The following is a 16,764-nucleotide window of genomic DNA, read 5'->3' on the forward strand; positions in this document are numbered from 1 at the left end:
AGAAAAACTACCAATCTATATAAGAATGAAACAGCTATAAAAATCCCTGTGTGACATGCGGCAGTATGAAACTGGATAACGTGTAAAATCCAAAGCTGGAGGAAAGCCTGACTCAGTGAGGCGTCCTTGAATGACTCTGTTTTTCCTCTTTTTGGCTCACTGGAGGATTTATGGAGCAAATGGAGGAATGCAATCTCAGTCCCGACTGCAGAGGTAACACAAAATATGCACCCATATAAACACTGTGCTGCTACCGAAAATAAAAGTGTACCACTTTCTAAGGCATACTGAAGTGGTGGAAAGTAACTAAACACTTTTACTTGTCTACTGATTTATCAATCTGCTGTCTATGAATATAAAACTGTATATAAAGTAGTTCAAACTAGCTCCAGCTGCAGCAGCTACAACAGTAACATGCTACTGAAACAACGGTGATTCACTAATAATAGCCCAACGATAACCGGTACTTTTGCTTTTTGACAAGTTGTACCACAAAAACAAAAACATTTTCAACTCAGCTGCAATTAAGAGATAGTTTTACCTACTTGTCCCATATTGCAGATTCAGAATCAGTGATGTGATGAGAAAAAACTGAATATTTCAGGATTTAGTCTTTAATAGTTCCTGAATTAGCGTCTATTGTCTGTTTAAATATCCATTGTTTATGATGAAAAAAAGTTTCAAGTCAATCAGAGATGGTTCATCAGAAGGCCCCTGATGATTTGAGCTGGAATAATCCTCATTAAAAGGTGGTGCTGATAAATAAATGCATGTTTAAGCGTCTGCCACTCACTCTGTAATCTGAGTCAAGCAGAGTCATGATGCTGTTCAAGCGTTTGCCTCCATTTATGTAATTAACTTTCTGCCTAGTTACTCCAGCTCCATATGGACAAGAGGGCAGGGAGGCTGCCAAATGAATGCATGAACAAATGACAGAGTAGGGAGTGGCAACAACCACATTTTTATTCAGTTGTATCGCTCACACAGTCACACACAGATGTACAGGAAAGCCCTCAGAAATCTGGAAGACATATCAACATTCCTCTGTTTATGGCTGCCCAGCTCTTCCCTCTGCTCCCTTTTGGGATTGTTCAGCAATCTTGGCCGTTCAGCTTTGTGCCAATGTCAGCTCAGTGTTCGTGTATATTTGCACACACACTCAATGAAGCGTTTGGCTAAAGTCCTGTGTGTTGAGACCAAACAGTCTGCGCAGGGTTCACCTGGGTAGTATAGGGGCCATAATCGCATCTACGGTCAACAATGTCAGCAGCAGTCTAGCCAGGAAAATTGATTTTGTTATGTACACTCGCACCAGTAGAAACTGAGGTGAGATGATTACATTAGTGTTCACGTGTTAACTAGCTATTTGTGTGCTTAACTAGCAGGCAGTTCTGTGGTTTATGGCTTTCACACCAGGCATGTGTGTGTCTGTGTGAGTTATGACTCTTCCTGGCCTCCAGAGCACTATATCATAGGACTCCATTCCATCAAACGCACACATGTTCAAACACATCTGCACAGCCGGTGACAGCCTGGGAACAAGTTCTGTGTTTTAACTTTCGTTTTTTTTTATTTTTGGGACAAAAGTTGTTCCTGTTTCCAGTATTTACCACCAGAAAAAAAAAAGAATTAAAAAGGTAATTTCTATTCATAACTGTAAGCACAAACTATAAGCCACACGTGTGCACATTTACATTTCCGTACTTTCACATCCCACCTGCACAAGCAGTTTGATTAAAATGAAATAAAAATGAGGCAAAAGAAAGCAGAAGACGCTCGATTCAATGGTTTCAACCTTTCAGCCCCTCCCTCCCTTTCCCTCCTCTTCTCTTTTTTCCACGTGTCTCTGTTTCACACCTGTTCACGTCAGATGTCAGACTCATGCACGCCACAGATTCGTTCCATCACACACACATGCCAGTTCAGACACACTGAATGAAGAACCCTGAGGGAGGCCACTGGAGGACAAGGGCAGTGGGACAGGGTGTGTAATATGGTGCCATGTGATGTAACAGTACTCTCTATTGACTTCTTTCTGGCCCACAGTCCTGGTGTGTGTGTGTGTGTGTGTGTGTGCGTGTGTGTGTGTGTGTGTGTGTGTGTGTGTGTGTGCCACAACTCTCTCTCCATTCATTTTGATAAGAGTCTGGTCCTGTTAGCCTGAAATGACTGGCGATAATAAGATGACTGCCAAGTGGTAAGACTTTATTCTTCTGTTTGATCTTCAGAAATGGCTCACATTTGCATAGTTTCACTTTTAAATTAGGCTAAATAATTTCCCAAACAGCTGGACAGTGCCGTTTTTATCAAATACCATTCAAGCAGGAGGAAGCAGCACAATTGTTGGGAACTACTTGTGCTTGTGAAGGAATACGGGTCATTCCAGCTCAAATCACCAAACTTTTTAAAAAGTTCATGCCTGACCATCTCATATTTGTCAGATTTTTTCTGTGCGCGTTATAAAGTAAAATGTGTAAAATCTTTGGTTATAGGTAACAAAAGATGATGTGGTTTTGTTTATTTTTGGCTGTTTTCTACTCACCAATCTGTGGAGCAATGTTTGAAGTGCCATAACTTGAGAAAATATGTAGCTGGAGTCCTGAAATTGTGTGTACATATAGTCTTTAATGGTGCAACCCTGTTTTGATAGAATGATTTAAACCAGTTATGTGATGTTCATGTTTTTTCTATTCCGATATTCCACCAACCATAAAACCTTTGTAGCTATGGCATTTCAAACATTCCTCCACAGATTGGTACGCAGAAAAAGGCGCAAAAATTGACACGCCACCCTCTTTAAGTAATTTTTAACTCAAAAGGTAATGTTATCTATGACTCTAGATTTTACACATGGTGAACTCAATCAATAGTCACCACTTTAAAAAAAAAAAAAAGTCAAACTGAAGGTGGTCAGGTGTGTGTCTTTGTGGTGGTTTTGTGTCTCTGTGGTAGTTTTGTATCTATGATGGTTTTGTGTCTCTTTGTGGTAGTTTTGTGTCTGTTTGCGGTAGTTTTGTGTCTTTGTGGTGGTTTTGTGTCTGTTTGTGGTAGTTTTGTGTCTCTTTGTGGTAGTTTTGTGTCATTTTGTGGTAGTTTTGTGTCTTTGTGTCTCTTTGTGGTGGTTTTGTGTCTCTTTGTGGTGGGTTTGTGTCTCTGTGGTGGTATTTTGTGTGTCTGTGGTAGTTTTGTGTCTCTTTGTGGTTGTTTTGTGTTGTGGTGGTAGTTTTGTGGCTCTTTGTGGTGGTTTTGAGTCTCTTTGTGATAGTTTTGAGTCTCTTTGTGGTGATTTTGTGTCTCTTTGTGGTGGTTTTGTGTGTCTTTGTGGTGAATTCAGCCAGGATGATCCATATGCTTTAGTGCTTTAGTGAATTTTTACTGCACTATAATGGGGTCTAACTGAAAACACAGAGCAACAACAATGAAGCTCTATGGCTTTGGAGTTTTCTTGGGAAATTTTGATGTTACCAAAGGTTTTATTTCTCATCAGCATTGCTGTAAGTGCCCAGGAAATTAATGTAATCAATGCAATGTCTAAAATAAGCACTGTGGTACTACAACACTCTTCCCGCCCTTATCATCGCACTCATAACTACTGCTCAGTCTGCCATCATATGCTAGCAAGTTATGTATGCTTACAAGTGTGCACACAAACACTCTTTGTTGCTTCTGGCACACCAGATTGAGCTCAGTAAAAGTCAAACAACCCACAAAACCATGTGGAAACCCCCTCAAAAGTACAGAAAAACGTGGCGAGGACAGCAGCGAGCCAGAGAACTCGGTCATGACATTTTCAACCTTCAGCACAAAATCAATCATGACCCCTCCCAGCCTGAGGCTCAGTCTGTTTTTCTTCTCTTTCTCCATCTCTGACAGCGGGGGCTCATTCATCAGCCCTCCTCCTCCTTTCCCCCTCTGTATTTCATTCTCTACGCTTGTGGGTTCCTTCAGTGAGGCTCCCCTTTCCCTCTTCTGCTCTCTTAAACTCAAATTAAAGTAAATCATGTTCCTAAATCCAGTAAATGTGAAGAACAACGGAAGACACAACACAAACTGATGCAGAGGAACCATTAGAGAAAATCCATGGGTACGTTGCATGGGAGTTATTTTAACTACACCAAGTATATCACATGCTCTCCTCGTACGAGTGTCTTTGTCTCCTCCTCCTCACCCTCTGCCTTCCTCCCCCCTCCCTGCACAGGCTGATGACATCATGAACAGCAGGTATATATCCAGCCAGTAGGATTGCAGCGAGGCCTGTGGTGCTGACTACACTCTCTCTGCCTCTCTCCCTCCTCTCTCATTCTGAGCCTTGCTGCCTGCCTCACACTCTCTCTCACTCTCTCTCACTCTCTCTCACTCCCTCTCTCATTCCTCCACACCACTGCAGACATGGCCGATGCTTTCGTTGGCACATGGAACCTCAAGAGCAGCGAGAAGTTCGATGAGTACATGAAGGAGCTGGGTGAGTTTTGTGTGTTTTGTGCGTTCACTGCATATATGCATGCGAGTGTGTGCGCATGCGCCGGCAACAGGAGAGGATGCAGTGCTGCTGCTGCTGCTGCATGTGAGCACATGTGAAAATGGGCAGCTCAGGACAGACAAATGGTTTTAGGTGTGTTTATGTTTGAGTAGCTGCAGAGAAGAAAGGCAGACGACCAAGAAGCAAATAAGGGAGGCAGCGGACCGGACTGGGGAATGAATAAAGATGTAGAAGAAGAGAGGCTTGGGTGGGTGGAAAGAGGCAGATGGAACAGAAAGAGAGAAGATGGGAGCCAGAATGGGGGAGGAAAATAGGAGGAAGAGTGGTTGACCGCATGGCCTAAGTGCTGGAAATGAGGGAGGGGCTTTCTTTCAGCGCAGAGAAGCAACATCAACCCCACTGTGGGAAAGTCTGAATGGCAAGCAACTGGCACTCACGGTTGAGTATAATGTGGGTGACCTTCGCTGAAAGCTGCTCATTGTTTGGGCCGATGGGAGGAGTTGAATATTAAGATGGTCCCGATGCCTAGCAGCCAGTGGGACGAGAACAGGCTTCAACATATCTCACAAAGTGTGCTTGATGGGGGCAGGTGCTCTGGATTTTACAACTGTGAAGAATTTCACGAAACTATTCAAGTGTGTGCGTGCAAGAGAGAAAGATTCACGGCCAGTGTGTGACCCATCTGCTCTGGTCACCGTAGAAACCAGAGACCCTTCAACCTCTAACCCCCAATCCCTGTGATCAATGCCGCACACACACACACACACACACACACACACACACACACACACACACACACACACACACACACACACACACACACACATACACACACACACAGTGACTTTTTGTTGTCACCGACTGTGGGAACGTTGCTGTTGTAGCTACTGGGAACAAACAGGACTGTCAGCCTGAAACAGGGCCAGTTTTCTACTTGAATAATGGCGGGTGTGAGTCACTCTCTTGATTCCCCATACATAGAAAAAAATGCACACGCAGACACACACACACTAGAAGGAACTGAGTAATCATTTGTGCACACACACATGTTCAGACAGGCAGACAGGTCAACTCCAGTGTTTGAAGAACATGCTGCAGGTTTAGTAGTAGACAAACACAGATTAGGTGGCGTGTCAGTTGAAGGAGAGCCAGAGGGCAAATCCACTGCTGCTGCTGTCAACTTTTCCACTAAATATCTATAAACCATTCGTACATTAGGGACTCTGGTGGTGGTGAGGAACTATTTCTGTTCTGCAACTGTTGCTGAGTTTGCAACAGATATTCATGGTCCCCAGAGGAACAGCAGTAAGAACTTTTCCTCTGCAAGGTTGACACATAACTTTGGTGCTTGACACACTGCCACAAAATTTGCTGCATTGGTCTTCATGAATCCCAGTGCAACGATGGCGTCCACATCTGTGTTCTAACTTTGGTGATTTCTTCATTTTTTAATCTGCTGTCATAGTTTGTAAACAAATACATGCAAAGCTAGCATTCCCTTTAGCCTCAGGTTTATTTTGTGTTCACTCCTAATTTCCATTTTTCGTTTTGCCTAAAGCCCATGTGGGTTGGGGAAAGGCTTTGCTTGTGAACACGTTTATTGACCCTTTAGTCTTATTTGTGAATGCTTCTGTGTTGCAAAGCCATCCAACCTTCCATCTCCTCTTCCAAGACTTTGCATTGAACCCTCCTGTCTTTGGTCTGTCCAGGTGTGGGCTTTGCTACCCGTAAGATCGGTGGCGTGACCAAGCCTACCACCATCATCTCGGTGGACGGCGACACGGTGACTGTGAAGACCCAGAGCACCATTAAGAACACAGAGATTTCCTTCAAGCTGGGAGAGGAATTTGATGAGACCACTGCCGATGACAGGAAGGTCAAGGTGAGAGGTCTACGATCACGCTGCACAGACAACAGGCTGCTGTAGAACACGGGCACTGAAACAGGAAGCCTTGCAGTTATGTTCTTGTATTAAATCTTTAATTACGGTGCATAAAACCAGCCTGTGTTAAACTCACTGCACACTTACAATTCAATGATGCAACCATAAATGCGCAACAGTGATGATTAATGGTGAATCCTACATCTGTGGTTCATCATTCTTGTAGAGGCCTTATGAGGTTCAGAAAGGTCAGAGGTGAGGGTCAGAGAAAATAGACTGGTCATGTAAAGACCTGCAACCATAACTCAAGAACTGAGCCACAGAAACCCTTTCTTATCCTTATCTTATTTTGAGGGTAAATACGCATGAACTGTGGTTTCAGGAGTAATGCTGAGTAAATATTGGAGATTAAAGGCAAAGTTTCCCAGGGATGCAGAGGTAAAGTAATGATTTCAAGGTACAGTAAATGTTGAAATTCACACCTTCAAACAGCATATTTAGAGTTTTTCTATAAACTAGAACCTGCAGTTTAAGATGGTTTATAGATATTGCACTCTAAAAAGTGCAATTAACTTATTTAAATGCATGATTTACTTATTTAGATAAACCTTTTGGTTGCGAACTTGTTTTGGTGAGTTGTGTTGACATAATAATGTTGGTAACTGGACCAACTTAATATTTTGTGTAATTTAAACAGATTTCTTAAATTGATTGTATACAAATTTCTGGTTGTGGTAAATGATTTAAATTGATTTGATAACTTCATTATTTTATTTTTTGTCTGTAAAAACTTCAAAGCTTGTGTTCATTGTTACCAATTATTAAGGAAGTACAATTGATTGTAGGACAAAATCAAATTCCCCCAACTCAATATAGTTTGTTGGTCAAAATTAATATCATTAGAAGTTGTTGTAACTCAGAAAATCTGATGCAAAGTGTAGCATAAATGTTTTACTGTCACTTTCCTGACTTCACAACTCGTATTTGACCTGCTGTTGCACTACATTTATTACCTAACATGTTGTAACAGTTTTGAAAGAGGTTGACCAAATATGCCCTTTACTGTTGCAGTTGTGCTGATTTTAAATATTTAATCTGTACAACCAGTTTATTAGCTGATTATCGAGAGTAAATAATGCCATAATTGGCTTTAAAATGAGATGAAGAAGAGGTATAAAGTAGGATAAAATTGAAAGACTCAAGCAAAGCAAGCAGCTCAAAATACAGAGACAACCTCATATATTTGGATGATGTGATTTTGTGTGTTAACTGTGATTGTATCTCTGCTACTTGCAGTCCATCGTGACAGTAGATAGTGGGAAGCTGGTGCACATACAGAGGTGGGACGGCAAAGAGACCAGCCTGGTCAGGGAAGTCAGCGGAAACAGCCTCACACTGGTCAGTGCATCCTTCCACGAAATGCGTTACACTACATCCGTTTCAGTTGTATTTTAACTTTCTTTCTCTTTCTACCGCAGACACTCACCCTCGGAGACGTTGTTTGCACGCGTCATTATGAGAGGGCAGAGTAAAACCCAACACCAAGTCCCACCTGAAACCTCTACTCGTGTCAGCTGAAGCCCGGCTGCACCCCAGACTACGTAACACCACTTCAACCCCGGCCGAGCGAGTGTTCCTTCGTACGGCTGCTGCTGATTCCCCTCCGTGTTCCTTTATACTGTACTCAGTACTGACATTACTGCTGACTGTGACCTCCCCGTTCTTCTCTTGACATGTTGTTCCTTCTACTGTAAGAAACACTGAATAAATTCCAAGGATTTGTTGTTGTTTTTCTCTCTCAAAAAAAAATAAATAAAAAAATCCAGAGCTGCATTTCTTTTGTTGTGTTCGAAAATGTGTTTTGCATGGTGCCTCTGATAAGCCTGGAAAGTTTGTCTGTTGAAATCTAAAAAAAATTTAAATAAAAGCATCCACACTGACAAAATGACAATGAAGCGATAAAACTTCTCTGGTGTGTGTTTTATTTTTTCCAGATGCTCATTTATGGCAGATAGTAGCTCCAGGTGCAAAGATTTTGTTCTCTGGCCAAAAATTACTTCATCTTGACTCAAACACAGAATTTTTCACATTATTCTCGGTTATTTAGGAATCTGAATAATCAAGTGTTATTAAAATGTACTTATTTGCAGCTGTAATCAGCAGACAGTTCTGTAAAGTTTCATTCATAGAGCTTCAGGAGAAGGTTGTGAAGTCACAGCTGAGGAAAATTGTTGGGTTTTCTCTCTATAATATTATGAAATCTTGACCTAAACTACCTGGAGGTGGAATATCTTGCAATATCACCTTATATAAATGAAGCTGAATTGAACTAAATTGAGTGTGTTGATCCTGAAAGTGCTCCAATCTGTTGGTTCTGTCTCAAAAGAAGCAGCAGGATCAAAGAGTTCAGCAACACGATCACACATATCTAAGTAGACCCAGCGAGTGTGACCACAGTTTCCATCACAGCTGGCTTTACAGGGACTCACAGGGAGGTTAATTATAGCCCCTTCAACAGCTCCTGCTTCTCTTTGTGTGTGTACATACAAGTGTGTATCTTGCCTTTGCCCTGGATCTGTTAGAGGAAAGTTTTGTTGACGCATGTGCTAGGCGTATTGGTAATGCTATGTCCTGTAATAGCTGTATGTGTTCTTTCTAATTTGGTATCATTACTTCCCTCAGCAGGCTGGTGTCATGTGTTAGTGATGCACTGCCAACTTGACGCAGGGTGAAGGGGTGAAAGTTCACAGGAGGAGACCAGGCACCTCCTCCAAAGGTACACAATGTGATGCACAATGTCAATGCAAGAGTGTGAATGTAGCCTTCATTCATTCATTCATTCATTCATTCATTCATTCATTCACTGCGCCTTTGTTTAAACTCAGTATACAGTGAAATATAAAGGACTCGTAAAAATATAGCCGAGACACAAATAGTCAAAACCTGTTTTATAGTTTAGAATCTTCAAAATAGCCACTCTTTGCTTTCATTACTACTTTCCACACTCTTGACATTCTCTCCATGAGCTTCATGAGGTAGTCACCTGAAACGGTTTTCCAACAGTCTTGAAGGAGTTCCCAGAGATGTTGAGCACTTGTTGGCCCTTTTTCCTTCACTCTGTGGTCCATCTCATCCCAAGCCATCTGGACTGGGTTTAGGTCAGGTGACTGTGGAGGCCAGGTCATCTGATGCAGCATCCATCACTCTCCTTCTTGGTCAGATAGTCCTTCCACAGCCTGGAGGTGTGTTTGGGGTCATTGTTCTGTAGAAAAATAAATGATGGTCCAACTAAATGAAAACCGGATGGGATGGCATGTGGCTACAGGATGCTGTGGTAGCCATGCTGGTTCAGTGTGGCTTCAGTTTAGAATAAATCCCCAACAGTGTCACCAGCAAAGCACCTCCACACCATCACACCTCCTCCTCCATGGTTCATGGTGGGAACCACGCATGTAGAGACCATCCGTTCACCTTTTCTATGTTGCACAAAGATACTGCTGATCTCAGATTTGGACTCATCAGATCAAAGCTCAGATTTCCACTGGTCTAACATCCATTTCTTGTGTTTCTTGGCCAAAACAAATCTCTTATACTTGTTGCTTTTCCTTAGTAGTGGTTTCTTAGCTATTTGACGATAAAGGCCTGATTGGTCAGTCTCCTCTGAACAGTTGATGTAGAGATGTGTCTGCTACTAGAACTCTGTGTGGCGTTTATCTGGGCTCTAATCTGAGCTGCTGTTAACTTGTGATTTCTGAGGTTGGTGACTCGGATGAACTTATTGTCAGCAGCAGAGGTAACTATTCATCTTCCTTTCCTGGGTGGTCCTCAGTGAGGCAGTTTCTTTGAAGCACTTAATGATTTATCCGACTGCACTTGAGGATACATTCAAAATTTTTGCAATTTTCCAGACTGACTGACCTTCAGTTCTTAAAGTAATGATGGACTGTCGTTTGTCTTTACTTAACTGATTGGTTCTTGTCATAATATGGATTCTAACAGTTGTCAAATAGGGCTGTAAACTGTGGACCAACCTGACTTCTGCACAACTGATGGTCCCAATCCCATTAAGAAGGCAAAAAATTCCACAAATTAACTTTGACAAGGCACACCTGTGAAGTGAAAACCATTTCAGGTGACTACCTGCATGAAGCTCATGGAGAGAATGCCAAGGGGTTGCAAAGCAGCAAACTTCTGACTGGTAGGGTACATATCATGTGTACAGTTTACTTAGCAGTAGTGAGAAAATGTTGACATGCTAACCTTAGACGGTGAAGAAGATAAAGATGCTTGTAAATATCTGCATGTCTGTAGGCTCTTGTGAAGGTATTAATCCAAAAAGGTGCAGTGGTCACATCACATACGTACACTTTTCAGGTCTGTGGGTTGCAGAGTGGAGTTAGTACTAATCGGACTGAGATTTGGGAGTTTATAAGTCGGGACAACACCTTTGCTTTTTTGACATGAGCAGTTTTCATGGGTTGATGGTGTGCATTGTTCAGCTGGGGGAGGCTGCTGAGATGAGGGTTGTGCTTGATCTGCAACAATGTTTAAGTAAGTAGGTGGAAAAGTAACGTCCACAGGAATGTCAGGGCCGAGTGTTTCACATCACAGCATCACATCGTATTGAAATCATGCATGTCATTCTCTTCACCCCTCAGTGGTTTTTAACCCTTTGAAGCACAACATTGGTCAAGAAGAGATACCCATTTTCCATTGAGTACGGGTCACTTTTAACCAGTGTTGTGCATCAAAGGGTTCTGTGGCTGTTTGGTGTACATTGTAGCTTTGTTAAACACATTTTAATTCACACAGAAAGCCTCTAGACTTGGTTTTTCTTTTTTCAAGCAGAAATATCACATATTCCAGGAATGTTCTATACGAGAAAAAACACTTCCAATCACTCCAAGGTCAGATGAAATACTGTAATTCATTGTGAACAGATGCAGATTTCACTTCTTGGCATTTTCTGTTTCCTGCAGTCGTATTCAAATTATAGGCAATAATAAAACAAACTTCTGGTTGTACTCAGTCGAGATCATATTAAATTTGTTACACATCTGCCTGGTTAAAGCAAGAGACAGGAGAACGTAAGAAAACGAAGAAGATCCTTGTGGCTAACTGGTGAACTGAGTCAATGACAATGGAGAGCACTGGAGCCGTTTCAAACCACTGCAGCTGGAAACAATCTATCACACTACAACCCCACAAACAGAAGCCCGAAACTAGGTCAAAGTAGCGCACAAGAAGCAAGATGTTGATTCTCTGACATTCTTGTATCTTGTCTTTCTCCTTTCTAACAAACAAAAAGTTACTCTGTTGTTTTGCAACCTTGCCCTCATGGGACATAACCCAGTCTGAGATCTGTGCTGCGTAAAACCCTCAGACACCCACCTGACTTGAAAACATTAACTTAATATGACCCCTGGGTGGAGCAGACCCAGCCGGAGAATTTCTGATGTGTGTTTTGGTCCCTGAAGGACTGACCTTGACAGCAACATTACGACTTGAAGGTCCTCGAACAAAGAGGTCAAGAGGCGTTTTGTTACCTTTACAAACAAAGACAGCTTTAATGGAGTTAACAGTTGACATGCAGGAAGAAGGCTGTGTGTGTGCTGTGAGGTTTCCCTTGTAGATAAAACACACACGTGTAGATGTACACACAAACACACAGTAAGTGGCTCACAACCTCAGGATGTCACCACATTATGAGGATCCCGCTACGCTCACTTACATGTGCCACGCTACACTTCCCGTTTGTGTTTCAGCTTTTTCCTGTGTGTGTTGCTTTGTCTGTGTGTGTGTTATTTAAAGGATCTTTAGCTCCCCCACCCCCACTATTTTAGTGGGCTTTACTCTCATGTCAGCTAAATGGATTTCCCAGATAACTACTGGAAACCGGATAGCTGTGCACAATATCTGGAAAGGGGTGGCCACTTGCTGCCATATTGCTTACAAATATCGGATTACATATAATGTGTAGACTCTTCCTGCTGTAGGGGAGCCAGAGGTTACTTCAGGACAAGTGGGGATTGTCACATGACCTACTTATTTGCTTTTACAGCACTTTCCAGGAACTGCTTCCAATAATATGGAGAGACAGTAATTGAAACTTTAACTTAAATGCATGAAGGTTTTTATAATAAGCTGTTGGTGGAGATGTGATTAAAAGACACACAGCTGGATGTCAGTCACTGTTTCTCCCTACTTCCTGTTGTGTGTCTGTCTGATAGCTGCAGTGTGTGTGTGACTGTAGATGTGTGTCTGTTTGTGCTGTTGTCTCAGCTGTGTTTGTGCGACTTGTGTTTTTTGTGTTTCTTCTTCTTTTTGTCCTCTCTGTCGTGGCTGTGGTCGTGGCGCCTCCTCTTGGATTTACATTCGTTGCTGCTGCTGCTGCTGCTGTCTGACTCCTTTCTCTCCCTCTTCTTCTTTTTCTTCATTTTCTTTTCCTGGAGGGCAAACACACAAGAGGGAAAATCGTTTAGAGTGGCAACTCATGGAACCTGGAAAAAAAGATGCTGGTGCTATACACAAAAAGCTGACAGAATGTTTCAATACCTCTAAACCTAAGTGACACACAAGTAATTGTTTCCATTATATCAGCACAAAATCACATGCAACACTCTCAAGCTGCAGCTACAGACATGCAGTGTCAGACAGAGATGTGTGTGGGTTCATGTGTCAGACGTCTCAGACAAGAAGTGGTGAGAGTCACACTGGGCGCTATCTGTCATCTTCACCTTCTTTTTCTTCTTTTTGTCGGAGTCTTTCTGTGGTGCAGTTGTGGAGGTCGGCTGCTGCTGTGGCTCTTCATCGTCCTCTTCAGGCACAAGAGCATACTGCAAGCCCGGAGCAGAGAAACAGTCCTTTGTGAAGTGACCTGAAAGGAGAAATGATAAATTATAAACTGCTGCACTACTCAACAGAATCTTACATGAAATAAATCCAGTGTCTTGTCTTCATTGTCTTTAGATTTGGCAGTTGTAGTGCTTGTGTTATTGTCGTACCCTTGCAGCCGCACTTTGAACACGTTGTGTTGAGCACAGCTTCCAGTGTGATCCTGTTGCCGGTTTGATCTCTAAACTGCTTACGTCTCCTTGCGTCCTGACTACAAACACACACAATTTATAATGACACACACCTGTACAGGCGCACACACGCACAATGAGACTGTGAGCACTTACTCTGCCATAACATTGTTGGGGTCCAAGTCCCGCCCTGTTCCTTGATTGACAGATTTCATGGAGAAGGACAGCTTCACCTTGTCACCCTGAATCTGACGAGCAGAGGACAATGCTGTAATCATCCTGCTTCGACAATGTATGTACATACAGCACTTTGTGTGTGTGTGTGTGTGTGTGTGTATGTGTGTTACCTCTCTCCCAATGACTTTAATCCACACCTGTTCCCCCACATCCACAATCTCTGAGGCACTCTCAACACGAGACGCCGACATCTCGCTCACATGTACCAGACCTGCATGTGTAACAGATAATGTATGTCCATATAGATATAATCATGTAAAAAATACATCAACTCTGAGGCGAAATCACCTTCAAAAGATTAAGACACAAAAACATACCTTTGTTTTGCTGATAAAAGAAACTCAGACACAAACATTCCTTATTTCTAGCAATCAGAAAGCTTTTATGACATACAAGAACATTAACTAGAATTAGCTGCATTAATTTGAAGTATATTTCTCATTGACTGACTCGCACTTTAATCCAGGTCTACCTTAAATAAATTATTTCGATTTAAAACATTTTCAAAGCCACTTCTGAGACGTCAGTCAGTTCGCCCTCCAGTGGTGAAATTTAGCTGCTGGCGTTTAACTGAACATTTAGGTCAAGGGCAATTGTGCCACAGCCCCAATAAATCATTCTTCATTATCAAAGAAGTAACCTTAGAGTAAATATAGACAGACATCCCACTTCATCAATCTGTCCCACTTCTTAACAACCTTTCTTTATTCCAACCTCCGCCTTTAAGTCCTGTCTGAACATGCACATCTTGTTCCTTTTCTAGGAAATACCTTTCATTCATACATTTTCTATTATAGTCTGTTGGGAATTATTCTGCATTAACTATATTAAAATGCAAACTTGATTGTGCAACCATAGTCAACATACTAAAAACATGGGCTCATACTGTAATATTTACTCTTCCACATCATTTGTTGCTTTGTTATGTGTTCAGAATTGTAGGATGCTGACTACCTTAGTGCCCTTAAACCAAAAAACAACTCTGATAACCATCCAACATCTTCTTGTAATAAGAGAAGGGATTCTGTATATGCAATGAAATCCTACTTGAGTAACATTATGCAGCTTTGGTGCCATGCAGTCTCTTCTCCTCAGTCTGGCCGAAGCAGCACTGTCATGGACCGAGACAGGCACTATACACTCAACTTTAGGAAAGAATCCTGCATCCTCTGCACACATTCTGTGTTTTTCTTGTGATTGTATGTCTTCTAATTCTCTTTGTGTAATTCCTCGAGCCTCTGCTACTCACTTGTGGCTTTTTTAGCATTTGTATTATTGCAAGTACTTCTTGTTCTACCAACCTTCCTTCTTGTATCCCGGTAGTCTGACAAAGGCGCCGTAGGTTTGCACAGACACCACCTCTCCTTTAGCAATGCTGTAGAGTGGAGGCAGACCGTCCAGTCCAGCCGGCTCTGATCGTGGGCCGTCACGGTCAGACATCGTCTCACAGAGGTAGATCACACATATGAATTATTGGATCTAGAAGACATATTTCATTATTTGTAGCATAATAAAAATACAATAAACTACTTTCAAATCCAAGACAGCTTTTGTAGAGAGCCCAAAAATGATTGTTTGGGGTGCAAACTAACTGAAAGCACGCAGAAAAGTAGCACGTATCAATACTGTACATTTTTATCACGATAAATTTAAACAGATTTATAAAAAACATCTTTAACCTTGTTTTTATCAACAAAAAAGACACTGTAATGGTGCTTTTCTAAACAGCTCCATATCTGCCATATTCCCTGAAATAATAATCTCTTGGGAGGAAAAAATGCATCTTCACAATAAACTTTTAGAAATTAAATAATTTTAGCAGAGACAACAAACATGGTTAATAGTTCAGTCAGTGTCTTAGGGATACTACTTCATAACTGTTTATTAGGTTCTAAACAATTTGGGGGGAAATATCTAATTGTGATTTCTCAAACAGATATTGGAATTTGCGTTATGATTTTCAAATTTTTTTCTATTTTTAATACAAAGATGAGAACTTTAAAATACAAACTGCTTACAACAGATATTTATTACATTTTAATAGCATATTAATAGCATAAGAGATAGCAAATTATCATCACAAAAGCTGTAGCTGTGTTCATTTAAATAAACAAAGCAATAAGAATAAAAAAACTCAACATTTCCAATAAGGAAATAATAGGACCTTTCTGTAAACATTCCCTGGCACTGAAATATGCAGGTCACTCAAGAGCAGCATCCAAGCATTGCACAATCTGTAGAGTGAAAAAAAAAATGCACAATGTACATCTTAAATTGCAGTCTTTGCAATTCTCTACTTGCATTGTTTCAAACTGTGGTTTTGATTCGACATAAATTCATCATCATTCATCATCTTAAATGTCATCTGTAATAATAATATATAGGTAAACTACAAAAAAACATCCTGATTACAGAGGGTTTGGATGTCATATTTTGCTGTTTGTAATTTTATCTAGATCAAATCCATACTATTATTGACAGTTGTCAAAACCAAAAGCTACAGATTAAAAGAAACAACAGCCTCCCTTTCTGTTAGTTTTAGATTTAATACTAATTTTCATAACATGAATAATGACTAGGTTAAATATATTTAATTTTCAGTGGTTTCAGTAGTCAAGTACACCTCTTTATACTTCTATATTAGCACCACTCGAAATATAAAAATCTTTCATCTCTCCAACCTTGCTGACATGCTGCAGAGTCCTCACACTACTGTGTAACTGGTTTGAGATTCAGAAGGTATGAATGCATGCAGAGCCTCTTGGACATAACAAAAGCTACAGACAACTCACTTTAGATCTACTGCAACCACAGTCTGTAGCTTTAACAGAGAAACTTGTTTGTTTACCAGCAGGCTAACGTTAGCTAGATTACAGCATTATGATTCTTTAGAACATACTTGGTAACCGGAAAACACCAAAACAAGACGATTTTTCCACCTTAAAGTCTATAAAGGACAAACGGTACATAAAGTAACAGTAATTCAAAAGAAAATATAAAACATTATTACCTTTCGTATTAGCAGCACTCAAACCGTTCTACTTCCGGTGCAAACCACTCGGACAACAAGAGGAACAGCCAATCACCGCAGCCGGAGCGAACTTCCACCAATCAGACTACTCCTAGTGGGCGGAAGCACT

At 41.3% G+C, this 16,764-nt stretch overlaps 2 protein-coding genes across 6 annotated transcripts; one reads left to right on the forward strand and one right to left on the reverse strand.

Moving 5' to 3' along the window:
* Positions 1-4,254: 4,254 nt before the first annotated feature.
* On the forward strand, positions 4,255-8,195 carry fabp3 (fatty acid binding protein 3, muscle and heart). Its single transcript, XM_023285137.3, has 4 exons — positions 4,255-4,462; positions 6,190-6,362; positions 7,659-7,760; positions 7,841-8,195. Exons 1-4 carry the CDS (start codon positions 4,390-4,392, stop codon positions 7,892-7,894), a joined length of 402 nt encoding a protein of 133 aa, XP_023140905.1. The 5' UTR covers positions 4,255-4,389; the 3' UTR covers positions 7,895-8,195.
* A 3,704-nt stretch (positions 8,196-11,899) lies between these two features.
* zcchc17 (zinc finger, CCHC domain containing 17) lies at positions 11,900-16,763 on the reverse strand. 5 transcript variants are annotated; one of them, XM_023285144.3, is made up of 8 exons: positions 16,635-16,679; positions 15,789-15,858; positions 14,926-15,103; positions 13,735-13,835; positions 13,544-13,635; positions 13,367-13,467; positions 13,100-13,239; positions 11,900-12,808 (listed from the first exon to the last, which is right to left on the reverse strand). In XM_023285144.3, exons 3-8 carry the CDS (start codon positions 15,062-15,064, stop codon positions 12,641-12,643), a joined length of 741 nt encoding a protein of 246 aa, XP_023140912.1. In that variant the 5' UTR covers positions 15,065-15,103; positions 15,789-15,858; positions 16,635-16,679; the 3' UTR covers positions 11,900-12,640. The 5 variants fall into 5 exon arrangements, with proteins under 5 accessions (XP_023140912.1, XP_054874100.1, XP_023140913.1 ...); XM_055018125.1 differs by lacking the exon at positions 16,635-16,679 and adding an exon at positions 16,306-16,433 and having other exon boundaries at positions 15,764-15,858; XM_023285145.3 differs by lacking the exon at positions 16,635-16,679 and adding an exon at positions 16,306-16,432.
* Between the last annotated feature and the right edge of the window lies 1 nt (position 16,764).

Source organism: Amphiprion ocellaris, chromosome 15 (genome assembly GCF_022539595.1).
Source record: "Amphiprion ocellaris isolate individual 3 ecotype Okinawa chromosome 15, ASM2253959v1, whole genome shotgun sequence".
Taxonomy (NCBI): domain Eukaryota; kingdom Metazoa; phylum Chordata; class Actinopteri; family Pomacentridae; genus Amphiprion; species Amphiprion ocellaris.